This window comes from Rhinopithecus bieti, unplaced genomic scaffold, assembly GCF_001698545.2.
Source record: "Rhinopithecus bieti isolate Rb0 unplaced genomic scaffold, ASM169854v2 scaffold_22, whole genome shotgun sequence".
NCBI classification, from domain to species: Eukaryota; Metazoa; Chordata; class Mammalia; order Primates; family Cercopithecidae; genus Rhinopithecus; species Rhinopithecus bieti.
The window spans coordinates 2,718,013-2,732,584 of NW_016803136.1; the positions used below are offsets into that span (position 1 = coordinate 2,718,013).

At 53.6% G+C, this 14,572-nt stretch overlaps 1 protein-coding gene across 5 annotated transcripts in view; it reads left to right on the plus strand.

Moving 5' to 3' along the window:
* RAP1GAP2 (RAP1 GTPase activating protein 2) overlaps positions 1-14,572 on the plus strand; it is a 271,104-nt gene that overhangs the window by 70,749 nt on the left and 185,783 nt on the right. For 2 of the 5 annotated variants that reach the window (XM_017867147.1, XM_017867158.1), the window contains exon 1: positions 6,503-6,663. The exons of the other annotated variants lie outside the window; for them this stretch is intronic. In XM_017867147.1, coding sequence (XP_017722636.1) covers positions 6,557-6,663 — 107 coding nt within the window. In that variant the 5' untranslated portion in view covers positions 6,503-6,556. Of the gene's footprint in view, positions 1-6,502; positions 6,664-14,572 lie in introns of those variants that run through there. 5 annotated transcript variants of the gene reach the window in all.

Below are 14,572 nucleotides of genomic sequence, written 5' to 3' on the forward strand. Positions count from 1 at the left end.
ACGCGATTTTGGCTCACAGCAACTTCCGCCATCCTGGTTCAAGTGAGTCTCCTGCCTCAGCCTCCCGAGTAGCTGGGATTACAGGCGCCCGCCACTTTGCCCGGCTAATTTTTGTATTTTGAGTAGAGACGGGGTTTCACCATGTTGGCCAGATTGGTCTTGAACTCCTGACCTCGTGATCCACCCGCCTCAGCCTCCCAAAGTGCTGGGATTACAGGCGTGGGCCACCACGCCTGTTGTCAAACCTGTCTTTAAAGGACAACAGCATGTTGAGGTGTTTGAGGGAAATCTCTAGCTAGGGTCATTACAGTCATAGCAAGCTAGCCAGCAAGGAAGCGAACAGAAAGTTTTGCTACCCAAAGCCCTAGTCGCCTGGAAATCTCACATAGTTGTAATTCGTCATCTCCCGGAGAAGCCGGGCGCAGAAGGCGTTACTGGATATATAAAATAGTATATAAATAATACATGTATACGAAACCACTCTGTTCTCTGTAGAGCCAAACGGAACAGGGTTTTGGAGAGTCTGCTGGTTCTCTCTTTGAAAGACGTTGCTAAGCAATGTTGCTAATATTATGGAAAGACAGCTTCGCTCCCGGCTTTTCCACTCAGCCCCAGAAACCCTGGAGTTGGAAGTGGCTTCAGGAGTAGCAGCAGCTGAGGAGGTTTGGTAATCAGTGAGGCTGGGGGACCTTGGGTTGGAGAGGGACTGTGCTGTAGGTCTCCCAGCCCTCGGCCTCATCAGCTCCTGATTCTCTGGACTGACTCCTGGGCAGCCTCTATGCAAAATAACACCTCTTCCTGTTCATCAGAAATTTCACACACAGAAGGATCCTTTTGAATGTTTTCACTGTGGGAAAAATTATTATAGTCATGCAGCTTAGCAAAAATTCAAAAATCCATAAATGAACTTCAAAAAAGGAAGTATTTTAAATAACTTCAGTAACCCAAGTGATATATGAAGAACTTCTTTCTTCCTCCCTCTACCCACTCTCCGTAATCCCTGAACAGGAAGTCGGCCGGGTTCTGACTGACATCAGGCACTGCAGGCTCCACCTTCGTGGCTCTGGGTACCCAAGCGCAGGGTGCCTGCCACTGAGTGGGATCTGTGGGTTTCCTCAGTGTGGTTTCCTTTCCTTGGAGCTTGGAAATGCCACACAAGTCACGGACATCCGTTTCCAAAACCCAAGCCAGTTTAGATCCTCTGCTTCATATGACGTCTGTGGCCCCAGGAATGTTGGGCTGAGCTGAGGTTTCCCAGGCTTGTCTTTGAGGCCTAGGACCCTATTGTGGTGGGATGGACCTCTTGGGGGCTGGTCATGGGCTCTGGGACGGGATTTTAGAAGCTGGGAGGAGAGTCAGTATGTTGGCAAAGAGTTTTCCTGCATCTCTTTTCCTTCCTCTTCTTTTTAATTGGTTATTTATTTATTTATGAGACAGAGTCTTGCTGTGTTCCCAGGCTGGAGTGCAGTGGCTGGATCTCAGCTCACTGCAACCTCCGCCTCCTGGGCTCAAGCAATTCTCCTGCCTCAGCCTCCCGAGTAACTGGTATTCCAAGCGCCCGCCACCATGCCTGGCTGATTTTTGTATTTTTAGTAGAGACAGGGTTTCACCATGTTGGCCAGGCTGGTCTCGAACTTCTGACCTCAAGTGATTTGCCTGCCACGGCCTCCCAAAGTGCTGGGATTACAGGCGTGAGCCACCGCACCCGGCCCATCTCTCTCTTTTCAAAAATAGAAACTGCTTCCCGACCTCAGATGACTGCAGTCTTTCCCTTCCCCCCACGTCTTCCTGCCTCCCTCTTCCCCCTCCTCTGTCTTCCTCCAAAGGGGGCATCCCAGAGACGCAATTGTGCTGTGGCCCAGCAGGGGGCGCTCATGTACCTGCCAAGAATGGAGGGTTCTTAGCAGCAGAGGTGTGAGCGTTCAGCTGTGTGCCAGGGGGCCTCCGAGTGATAGCCCAGAGCAGGTGTGTGATGTGTATACCCTGAAAGGCAGAAGAGAGCGGGGGTGCTGGCCCATCCTGTCCAAGGCTCTGTTTATAACCCTTGCGTTGTTCCAAAGGTGGTGTGGTCCATGGAATGGCTGGGACCCTGCCCGTGGAGGGGAGGGGCAAGGCGTTTGAAGACACCTGGTTTTCATCAAAAGCCCCACCATCCTTGCTCCATTGCCCCACTGCCCCACCCACCCCAATCCCAGCCCAGAACGGTGGCAGTCATTCTGCCCAGCAGTGGGGCGCTGGGAGTTGGAGGCTGGGCAGGGCGAGGAGGTGGCATCTGCTGCAGGCTGACTCTGACCAGGGGCACGGGGATCGGGGCTGATTCCCGCTTTCTCATGGCTATGTCTCCTGGAGCCCGTCCCCGGGCACAGAAGGCCCTTTTCTTCAGGGCCAGGCATGCGTGTCTGTCTGCCTCAACCCACTGGCCCCTTAGGAACGGGCTGTGCAGCTGTCTGCGCTCTGTTCATGATTAACTTCGCTGTCTCCCACCCCAGGCCTGATTCCCACCCAGGCCTCCTCAACCTTTGGAGTTCCCCTGGACTGGAAGAGAGACCTGGGCTGGCAGCTGCCTGGCACTTTGTTCTCTGGGACTGTGAGCTTTGGAGGCTGGAACAGGCCGTGGAGGTCCTGTGAGCTGGGATGCCGTGGGGCATAATTTGGGTGAGGTAGGACCTAGAGGAAGACCCCTTCTCTGCGTCAGAGACTTCTGCCGTCCTCATTTCATGTGGTCTGCATGTATCCAGCTTTCTCAGCCCATCCCAAAGTGCCTCATGAATGTGGCCTTAGAGCATAGTAGTGTCGAAATTCTTCCCTGTCCGTTCTCTTTCGAACTCTGATTTCTTCAAGGACGGTGCCTTGGTTTGGCGCAGGTGTGTCACTAACATCTAACACCACCTGCTTTTTTTTTTTTTTTTTTTTTTTGAGACTGAGTCTCGCTCTGTAGCCCAGGCTGGAGTGCAGTGGCACCATCTTGGCTCACTGCAAGCTCCGCCTCCCGGGTTCACATCTTTCTCCTGCCTCAGCCTCCCAAGTAGCTGGGACTACAGACTCCCACCACCATGCCCGGCTAAGTTTTTGTATTTTTTAGTAGAGTCGGGGTTTCACCATGTTTGCCAGGATGGTCTTGATCTCCTGACGTTGTGATCCGCCCGCCTCGGCCTCCCAAAGTGCTGGGATTACAGGCGTGAGCCACCGCGCCCAGCCCGCCTACTTTTTTAAGGAAGGTGCTTCAAGCTTAGAGCCTTTGTCAGGCAACAGTATTGAGGTGGAACTTAATAAATTTATATTTGTTTTCATGGTAGGAAGGGCAAGTGATAATGGATTTTCATTTAGGGTTGCAAGAACGTTTTCTTTTAAAATTAAGTAAAGGCTGGGCACAGTGGCTCACACCTATAATCCCACCACTTGGGAGGCCAAGGCGGGCGGATCACCTGAGGTCAGGAATTGGAGATCAGGCTGGCCAACATGGTGAAACCCCATCTCTCCTAAAAATACAAAATGAGCCCAGCATGGTGGCTCATGCCTGTAATACCAGCTACTCCGGAGGCTGAGGCAGGAGAATCGCTTGAACCCAGGAGGTGGAGGTTGCAGTGAGCCGAGACTGCTATTGCACTCCAGCCTGGGCGACAAGAGCAATACAACGTCTCAAAAAAATAAAAAAAAAAAAAAATTAAGTAAAAAAGTAAGTTGATGTAATTAAAGCAAAATAATAAACAGCAGAGCAGCATGACATTAAGACAAAGAATTGTGAAGGAGGTGGCGTGTGGCCCAATTGTGGGAAGCTTTGGCTGGGCTAACTGCACACACTGGCTGGAAATGGTCTTGTTTTGTGGTTTGGTGTGTGTTAACCCTGTTTGTTTCGAGCAGGGATGGTCTTCCATTTTTCTTTCTTGCCCTAGTCTCTTGCATAAAGCTGGACATACTGTACATGTATAATAAACGCTGGTGGAATGGGTAAGCCTCGCATCAATAGTTGTTCCAGTCTCTACTATTGATGGGTTTTCTTGTGCTTTGGGGTTCCCTCTGTGGGGTGTGTGATGGGCTGTGGGGGCTGGAGTCGGAGTTAAGGGGGGGAACTGCTGTCTATGCACCAAAGGTGGTGAGCTTGTAGGGCAGGGACAGAAGGATGGAACCTCTTACTGCCTGGAAATTCTGCCTCTTAGAGACTCAAGACTCAGGGTCTGAGAGGCTATGGTTTTTTTGGGGACAGCCTTGTGTTTGCAGCTACACTGGGGTTGTGGAAGGGCTGGGAACCCCAGAATAAGAGAAGGAATAATGGAACCTGCTTGGTGGATTTTGTGCCTTCATCATCCCAATTCCCTGTTGTAGTTGTTTGGAGAGATGGGGTCTCACTATGTTGCCCAGGCTGGTCTAGAACTCCTGGTCTCAACTCAAGGGATCCACCTGCCTCGGCCTTCCAAAGTGCTGGGATTACAGGTGTGAATCACCCTGTTACCCACGGTGCACTTGACCTGAATAGCTCCCACACTCTCACCTGCTGGGAAGGAAGGTCAGGCCTTCTGTTGAGGTGCAGCCTTCTGTGTATGGATAAAATACACCCCACGCTAAGATAGACCTAAGCCAGCGCCCTCATCACCTTCCCTGCCATCTAGCAGAAGCAGTCCATCAGCTAACCTGTGGGTGATCCGGTGCTCTGTGCTACAGCGCGGCGGGAGAGCAGGGAAGAGAAGCTCTGGGCTGCATGCCGCTGGGAGCTCTTCCCTCTTCTCTACCAAGGACATTCATTTTATTCTTTTTCCAGACCAATTCTTAAGTCACTACTGGCATAGTACTTGCAGCCCGCCTAACCACCAATCCCAGGAGTGGGGCCCGGGTCATTCAAATCTCTAGCTATAAAAAGAAGTCCATGGTTATCTATATCTCTGATCCCCCACAACCCCGGCAGTGGTGGGGGGGGGGGGGCAAGGCCAGTGGTAACGGCCGCTTCATAAATAGACCATTTTACAACCATCCTGCGGCTCCCTCCCCTCCACCCCAACTCCAGTGCCAGCAGGAAGCTGTGGGCATTCGAGAGGCCGGGCTGAAGTCTCAGGTCCTCAAATTCGTTTGCAGTCCCTCTCCCCTCTCCACCCAGCATGGTCCCCTCCCTGCCTGGATTTTCTGTGTTTGCTTGAACACCAGAGTATAAAACAAACAAACAAACAAGGCATATTGCCTCAGGGGGGACATCTTTGGCTCCAAAGATGGACTAATTGGCTTGTTTTAATTCCCTCCAGCCCCCTGCCCGCTTCCTTTTCCCTATGGGGGCAAAGCGGTGAGTGATGCTGCAGGGCGGGAGGGGGCTGGGACGCTGGACAGCACGTAGAAGTGGGTGAGGGGCTTGTGAGCGAGACCCTGCGCTGATAGTAGGGACCAGGCTGCAGCCCTTTCCCCAGGAGCCGGCGCGACCTTCCACCCTTCCTTTCCGAAGGAGACGAGGCTCGCGCGCGGCCGGCACGGGCGGGAGGGACCACGTGCGAAGTGCGCAGCGCCCAGGCCCGGGTGGGCGCGGGGAGCGGGGAGTGGGATGCGCCCGGCCCGCCAGGAGGAAGCGGGGTCGCCGTGAAGTCGGTCATGGACCCCGTGTGGAGTCAAACCCCCAGGGCCGGGAGAGCCAGTGTTCGCGGGGAGCCGACCCAGCCCACCCTGCACCCCCACTCGGCGATCCTTGCGCCGACGCTGGGGGGAGGCGGGGGCAGAATTCCGCCTCATTCCGCCCTATCCATACGCTCCCACCCGGGGACCCGGGCCCGGGAGCTGCGAGCCGGGGCGGGCGCCGGGCTCAGGTGCCCCCTGTAAGCGCGGGGCGGCCGGGAGGGGACGGGGACCGCGCGCGGGCAGTTTCGTTTGGACCGAGGAGGACGCGCGTTTCCTCTCGGTGCCTGTTTTCTCGCCCTCTGTTTTAAAGGCAGTGACAGCATCGGGGAAGTATCCGGGGCCGGGCCGGGGAGGGCGGCAGCCGCCTCTGCCTGGGGAGGGAGCTCCGGGCCGCCGGCGGGAGTGCGGGCGGGGACCAGAAGGAGCGGGCGAGGGAGGCAGGGCCGGGGCCGGGGAGGGCGCCTGGGAGCCGGGCAGAGGGGGTCCTGGGAAGCCGGGGCAGGGGGGTCCCCCGGAAGCGCTGTCCGCCTCCCTCGCTGCGCCTTCGCAACGCTCCCCTGTGCCCCGCCTCCTCCACCATCCGGGCGGCCCGAGGCCGGGGCCGCGGGAGGCGGGCGGGCCCGGGTCCGGCCGGCGGGCGGCGCTCTGAGCGGGAGCCGGGGCCGCCCGGCCCGGGAAACGCGCCCGGAGTAAGCCTCCGGAAATGCCCCGCGCCGGGGAGCCCGGAACGGGCGGCTGCCCCGCGGGCCCCGAGGAGACGCTGAAAGTCGCCGGGAGGGAGGGGGGAGCCCGGGTCAGCCTGACCCCGCGCGACCCCCCGGGCGCACCTAGGCGGGGCGGGGGCCCATGCGAGCGAGGCCCGGGGGCCGGGGCGCGGCGCCTGGGGCCCGGGTGGGCGAGCCGCCGCGGAGCCGGGCTCGGGGACGCGGCTGGGCCGAGGTCGGGCACCGCGGGAGGCCTCGCCATGTCCCAGCCCGCGGGGAGGAGGCATTGCCGGAAGGCGGGGATCCGCGCCGCCGTGGTGCTCATCGGACTCCTGCACAAATCCCGGAGGCAGAATAAAGAGAAAAGGTAAACCCCGGCGGCGCCGCCGGCCCCTTCCCTCCGCTCTCCTGCTACCGTCCGGTTTTCTTTGGGGTGGACTTTTCCGATGGGTGTTTGGCTCCGTGTTGGTTTGAAAAAAGCCTCCTCTCCAGGTACCGTCGCGGGGAGCGAGTTCGAAGCTTCGCCCCAGACCCTGGCTGGTGCGAGGAGCCTGGGCAGGACCTTGCCAGAATCGGAGGACGGCTGGGAGGGCGCATCGAGGTGGATCCCTGACGGAGGGACCCCAAGTCCGTGCCCCCCAGACCCTGCCTTTGCAGACCGCGGCCCCCTTCCCCAAGCCTGCAGCCGCGGATGCCATTGATCCAGCCCGGGCGGCTCCATGCGCCGGTGTTGCCATTTGCTTCTCTGCAACTTGGCTGAGCCCGCGAGGTGCCTGCCTGGCCGAGATCCGCTTGCTCTGCGCTCGGTGCCGGCAGGCGAGGAGCAAGTTTGGAGGTGGCTCACTTCTCACCCACCCCCTCGCCCCACCGCCATGGGGTGACTTTGCCTCTTCGCCTTTCTTGTGTTTATTCTTTCGTTTACTCCTGGATGTCGAAAATAGTTTTCTTTAGCTATTTCAGAGACATTTTGGACGACCTGTGTGTTGAAAGGTGTGGGGCTTGGGGTGGGCAAAGGAGGTTCTGGGGAAGCTTTCTGGGCTGCAACCCCAGCTGCAGGTCTGACATCCACCAGACCCCACGGAGCTACCAGGCAGGTCGTTGGCACAAAGCCTCCCTGTTCTGCTAGGGTGCATGGCAGAGCCTCCAGCAATGGGGGGAGGGGAGTGTGGAAGCTGACTGCCCACAGAAATGTTGCCGGGATTTCTTGTAGCTTCCAGTGACCCTGCTGGATCCTAGTTACCAAATGAGTTTTGGAGTGGTTAATACCGCATCCTATAAGACACGGGCAGGGGAGCCAGGGACACCTGGGGGTGACCAGCAGCCCCTGGACATGCCCACAGGCTGAACGTACTTGGGGTGGTGGTAGGCAGGGAGTGGGGGGACTTTGAGAAGCTGGCATGGATTGCCCTTGTGGTGGTTTGTGTCCCATTCCTCTCGTCCCCCCTTCCTATAATGTAGTGTAACAAGATGTTGCCCACTGCACGGAATGAATTTCCCGTGAAATGACATAAGGTGGTTCAGCATGAAATAACATTGAGTCAGCTAGTGAGAAAGTTCTTCCCTTTTCAGTTCTCTGCGAATCCTTGTGATTTTTCTGAGGGGTAGTTTCAGTTGGGTGCTAGTCTGCCTTTAACACCTTTTAAACACTTGCTAATCTTCCTTTTGTAGCTAAGAGAGAGCAGACCTCCAGCTCAGGTCCTCTGAGTGGGGAACAGTTGCCTGGCTAGAACTTAGGTTGTTTTTCTTTTGTTTCATTTATTTTTAGGATTCTCTCCTGGTTAATGGCCAGTGGTACTAATTTTTTTCCATTTGTGGTAGTGATATAAAACATCACTTTATTTATTTATTTATTTTTTTGAGGCGGAGTCTCGCTCTGTCGCCCGGACTGGAGTGCAGTGGCCAGATCTCAGCTCACTGCAAGCTCCGCCTCCTGGGTTTACGCCATTCTCCTGCCTCAGCCTCCCGAGTAGCTGGGACTACAGGCGCCCGCCACCTCGCCCGGCCAGTTTTGTATTTTAGTAGAGATGGGGTTTCACCGTGTTAGCCAGGATGGTCTCGATCTCCTGACCTCGTGATCCGCCCGTCTCGGCCTCCCAAAGTGCTGGGATTACAGGCTTGAGCCACCGCGCCCGGCCAAAACATCACTTTAAATTAAACATATGAAGTCACAGGAATGAATGTATTTAATTAATTAATTAATTTTTGAGGCGGCATCTCACTCTGTTAGCCCAAGCTGGAGTGCAGTGGCACCACCTCGGCTCACTGTAACCTCCACCTCTGGGGCTCAAGCAATTCTCGGGCCTCAGCCTCCCGAATAGCTGGGACTACAGGCACCCGCCACCAGGCCCAGCTAATTTTTTGTATTTTAGTAGAGATGGGGTTTCACCATGTTGCCCAGGGTGGTCTCAAGCTCCTGAGCTCAGGTGATCCACCTGCCTCAGCCTCCCAAAGTGCTGGGATTACAGATGTGAGCCACCGCGCCCGGCTGAAATGAATCTATTTAATAGAAAAAATAGTAATAATAGTACAAGTGTTATCAAATAGAGTGGGAATCCTGCAAGTGGTCTAGGAGTGGCTGATGCCAGGGACGTGTGTGTCTAGCAGAAGAAGCTGCCATGGGAACTCTGGAGTGCAGTGTTCCAGGGCCTGAGTCCCTCTTCCCCTGGACTTGAATTCCCTTTTGTGCTCTGCCTTTCAGCATTAGAGTGGTGGTGAGCAGGTCAGCTCTCTAAAGCCAGAAGGATGTATGGGACGGCTGGTCTGAGACAGCCTGGGCCCGCTTGGAGCGCTGGAATGGAAAATGGGCTCGATAGAAAGGCAGATGCATGGGACCAGTTCCTGATTCTGAGTAGAGAATGGGTGGTGGCCCGGAGGGTGGAGAGGAAAAGCCCCCTGCACAGACAGCAAGAAGTTCTCTTCCTGGCTCATCTGTTGACTATGGTGTGATGGTAGATTTCGTCTCTGTGAACCTCATTTTCTGCCTCCCCACAAAGGACTGCGAGACTCACGTCAGACCATGTGAGTGGAGAAAGGACAGAAAGGTACGAAGTGCTCCGTGAGGGTATGTGGGGTTTGATCCGAACTCTTCCCCCTCTTCTCTCCTTGAGCCTGTGCTCCTGCTGACCAAGGTCAGATGTCTGGTGGTGATAGCCACACCAGTAGCAGTCAAGACCAGCCATGCGTGGGCCAAGGGGGCAGCCATGTGGATATGAGCCTGGGCAGAACGAGTCTGTGAGTGGTGGGGGGTGCATGAGGCCCAGGGAAGGACCTTGATAGGGACAGGGAGGGATTGGCTGGGGCCTGTGGAGTCCTTTCTTTTTTCCTGAGTGCACTGTGCTCTTGCCTGCAATGCAGGCAGACATTGGTGGCCTTCCCAGCCCCTGGCTTCATCCCGTTCTTCTGTCGCTCCAACCATCCTGATGGCTTTGGCCGTGGACTTAACCTACCCAAGGAGAAAGAGTGATTGGTTTCATCATGACACTAAGTGACCTCTGTTTCGCTTGCTGTATCTGGAATTTCTTTGTCTTTAAGCATCTGAAATCAGTGCAGCGAACACTATTGACCCTTGCTCTGCGGGCGCTGGTGGCCATGGGAGGCCTGGAGCAGGCTGCAGCTGCCGGCCTCTCTCAAGCACTCCCCAAACTCCATGCTGGGCATTAAATTTGATGAGTTCTTCCTTCCACCCCCTCTCATCACAGGGTGGGGTCAGGCTCAGGCCCCTTCTTCTCCCAGAAGCCTTGATCCATCCATCGATCTTCCCAGCACCTTAAATTGACAGGCTTTTGCAGATAACACTCTTGGCTCTTAGCCTTAAAGGTCAAAATGGTTGTGTGTGGCTTGCAGGGACCGCCCAGTGGTCTTTGTCATCCTCCTGCTCTCTCCAGGCCAGTTGGAAATATTGCGTATTAGGGTGCAGGACAGGGAGGTGTACCAGGCAGGGTGGTAATGAGACAGGTGTCCCATATAGTCCCAGAACTAGGAGACTCCCAGGCAGTCTTGGTAGTTCCCAAGAACTGTGCTCCAAGTTCCAACTTCAGTTTCCCTTTTCGAGAAATGGGCGTGGTGCTCATCATCTTGGACCTGACCGTGCTGTACGGGAGCTCTAGGGCAGCCTGGAGGTTATGCCTCTTTCTGCCCATCTTTCAGGGTTTCTGGCACATGGGATCCTGTTAAAACAGCAGCGTGTCTGAGAGGGGATTGTATTTGAGCATGGCTCCTAGGAGACACCTGGATGAAGCCTTCCTCAGAGACTGCGGTTTGGAAACCACTTTGATTTTCAGAAACTGCTTCTTATGGATGTGGGTAGTGGGGAGCTTGGCTCCCTGAGGGGGACAACAGGCACGTTTGCTGGGAAGGACAGAGGCAGAGAAACACAATCAAAATATGTACATTCTTGGCTGGGCGCCCTGGCTCACGCCTGTAATCCCAGCACTTTGGGAGGCCGAGGTGGGTGGATCACCTGAGGTCAGGAGTTTGAAACCACCCTGGCCAACATGACAAAAACCCGTCTCTACTAAAAATGCAAAAAGTAGCTGGGCATGGTGGCAGGTGCCTGTAATCTCAGCTATTCAGGAGGCTGAGGCAGGAGAACTGCTTGAACCCGGGAGGCTGAGGTTGCAGTGAGCTGAGATTGTGCCACTGCACTCCAGCCTGGGCAACAGAGTGAGACTCTGTCTCAAAAAAAAAAAAGTACGTTCTGAAAGATGTGGATAGAGTCAGTGTGGCTTTGGGTGTGACTTTCTGAACCGGAGAGAGGTCATTTAGCATAAATGAAAACAAATCCATTTCTTACAGTGGGTAGTTATTTTAGGACAGCTCCCATCATGGAGTTTATGAAGAGGAAGATACAGATTCTCTCATCATTCAGCAAATTCCGGCAGGTTCTCAGGAGACAGCCTCGAATCTAATGAATGTGATCCCTTTGCTGTGGAGAATCGTATCTGGTGGGTTATTCTTGGGTAGAAAAAGCCTATCACAATTCTTTTTTAAAAAAATTTTGTGAAAATTCTCAAGCATACACAAAAGTAGAGAGAATAGAGTAATCTAATGCCTAGTTCCAGCCATTATCAACTGATGGCCTCAATCTTGTTTCATTTATTTACCAATGCACTCCTCCACAAGATTATTTTGAAGTAAATCTCAGACATTAGATCATTTCATTCTTAAATATTTCAATTTATATATTAAAGATAAGAATTTTTGGCCAGGCACGGTGACTCACACCTGTAATCTCAGCACTTTGGGAGGCCAAGGTGGGAGGATCACCACTGGAGCCCAGGAATTTGAGACCAGCTTGGGCAATATAGTGAGACTCATCTCTACAAAAAAAAAAAAAAAAAGGCCAAGCCAATAGGGGCATTTGCCATGTGCCTTTTGGTCCCAGCTACTCAGGAGGCTGAGGCATGAGAGTTGCTTGAACCTGGGAGGCAGAGGTTGCAGTGAGCCAAGATAGAGCCACTGCACTCCAGCCCAGGCAACAGAGAAATAAAAAAAAGTTAAGAATTCTTTAAAAAAAACCCATAACACTACCATTATTATACCCCTCTAAATTAACAGTGATGTCTTAATATCATATTTAGTCAGTATTTGAATTTCCCCAGTTGTCTTGTACAAGTTTTCAAAAGTTTTTTTGAATAAGAATTCAAACAATACTATGTGATAGGTGATATGTCTCTTTTTTTTTTTTTTTTTTTAAACAGATTCTCGCTCTGTCGCCCAGGCTGGAGTGCAGTGGCCAGATCTCAGCTCACTGCAAGCTCCGCCTCCCGGGTTTACGCCATTCTCCTGCCTCAGCCTCCCCAGTAGGTGGGACTACAGGCGCCCGCCACCTCGCCCGGCTAGTTTTTTTTGTATTTTTTAGTAGAGACGGGGTTTCACCATTTTCACCAGGATGGTCTCGATCTCCTGACCTCGTGATCCGCCCGTCTCGGCCTCCCAAAGTGCTGGGATTACAGGCTTGAGCCACCGCGCCCGGCCGGTGATATGTCTCTTAATCTGTATTTTCCTCCAACTCTTTTTTTTTTTTTTTTTTTGAGACAGGGTCTTGCTCTGTTGCCGAGGCTAGAGTGCAGTGGCACGATCTCAGCTCACTGCAACCTCTGCCTCCTGGTTTTAAGTCATTCTCGGGCCTCAACCTCTCAGGTAGCTGGGATTACAGGTGCCTGTCACTACACCTGGCTAATTTTTGTATTTTTAGTAGAGATGGGGTTTCACCGTGTTGGCCAGGCTGGTCTCGAACTCCTGGCCTCAAGTGTTCCACCCACCTTGGCCTCCCAAAGTGCTGGAATTACGGGAGACACGAGCCACCCCGCTCGGCCCCTCCAACTCTTTTAAAAAATGTTTAATTTAATTTTTTTGGAGATGTGGTCTCACTCTGCTACCCAGGCTGGAGTGCAGTGGTATGATCTCGACTCACTGCAACTTCCTCCTCCTGGTTCCAGTGATTCTCCCACGTCAGCCTCCCAAGTAGCTAGGACTACAGGTGCCCATCACCACGCCCAGCTAATTTTTGTACGTTTTGTAGAGATGGTGTTTTTTCATATTGCCCAGGCTGGTCTTGAACTCCTGGACTCAAGCGATCTGCCCACCTTAGCCTTCCAATGTGCCGGGATTATAGGTGTGAGCCGCTGTGCCTGGCCCACCCAACGCTTTTTTTTTTTTTTTTTTTTTTTTTGGGATGGAGTCTTGCTGGGTTGCCCAGGCTGGAGCACAGTGGCCCAATCTCGGCTCACTGCAAGCTCCGCCTCCCGGGTTTGTGCCATTCTCCTGCCTCAACCTCCCGAGTAACTGGGGCTACAGGTTCCCACCACCATACCTGGTTAATTTTTTGTATTTTTAGTAGAGGTGGGGTTTCACTGTGTTAGCCAGGATGGTCTCGATCTCCTGACCTCGTGATCCACCAGCCTCGGCCTCCCAAAGTGCTGGGATTACAGGCGTGAGCTACTGCGCCCGGCCCCAACTCTTTTTTTCTTACAATTTATTTATTGAAGAAACTGGAATGTTTGTCTTGTGGAATTTCCCACAGTCAGGATTTTGTGGATGGCATCTCCTGGTGTTATTTAACGTGTTCTGCTGTCCCCTGTGTTGCCTGTATGTGGGTATTTAGTTCTAGAGGCACTATCAGATTTGTTTTTTGTTGTTTTTTGGCAAGATCGTGCCATTAGTAGTTGTGTAGTTGTCTGCTTTTGGGATGTTAGCCATTGTTGACTGATTTATTTCTAGGGTGTGAACCTGGTGTCAAGAGGATACTTGTGTCCTGCCATTGCAGGCAGCGCCATGAGCTGACTGGACAGGAGGACTGTGCCTGTGTGTTGTCCAGAGTTCTGGCCTTGCAGTCCCAGAGTCCCAGAGCTGGAAGGGGCACGAGACAGGAGCCGATCCACTCCCTGGTCCCAGAACAGATGGCTGCTTGTTCTCTCCTTAAGAGGCAGCTGGTTCCTGCCCTTTCTGGAAGGGCCTGTCTCCTCTTCTGTCTGATGTTTGAATGACACCCAGTGGGCTGTTGTTGCTTTAAAGAATGAACATCTCCCTTTGGCCAGCTTCCCGCTATTCACTTCACCAAAGGTCTGAGGCCTTAGACCGTTTGAGTTGAAGGGACAGAATGGGAGGCACAAATGAGTTTAATTCCTCCTGAGCCGCTATTTTAATCTCCTGCTTGGTCTCCTGGCTTCTAGTCTCCCTTATCCACTCTCCTTATGGTGGCTTGAGTGGAGTTTAAAACATTCCAATAGAACCAGGTCGCTCTCCTGTGAGAAGCTCTCTGTAGGCTTTCCTTGATACTTATTTATTTATTTGAGACAGCATCTCACTCTGTCACTCAGTCTGGAGTGCAGTGGCGTCATCTTGGCTCATTGCAGCCTCCGCCTCCTGGGTTCAAGCGATTCTCCTGCCTCAGTCTCCTGAGTAGCTGGAATTACAGGCGCCTGCCACCACGCCTGGCTAATTTTTTTTTTTTTTTTTTGAGACAGAGTCTCACTCTGTCGCCCAGGCTGGAGTGCAGTGGCCGGATCTCAGCTCACTGCAAGCTCCGCCTCCCGGGTTTACACCATTCTCCTGCCTCAGACTCCTGAGTAGCTGGGACTACAGGCACCCGCCACTTCGCCAGGCTAGTTTTCTGTATTTTTTGGTAGAGACGGGGTTTCACTGTGTTAGCCAGGATGGTCTCGATCTCCTGACCTTGTGATCCCCCCGTCTTGGCCTCCCAAAGTACTAGGATTACAGGCTTGAGCCACCGCGCCCGGCCCCCTAATTTTTTTGTATTTTCATTAGAGATGAGA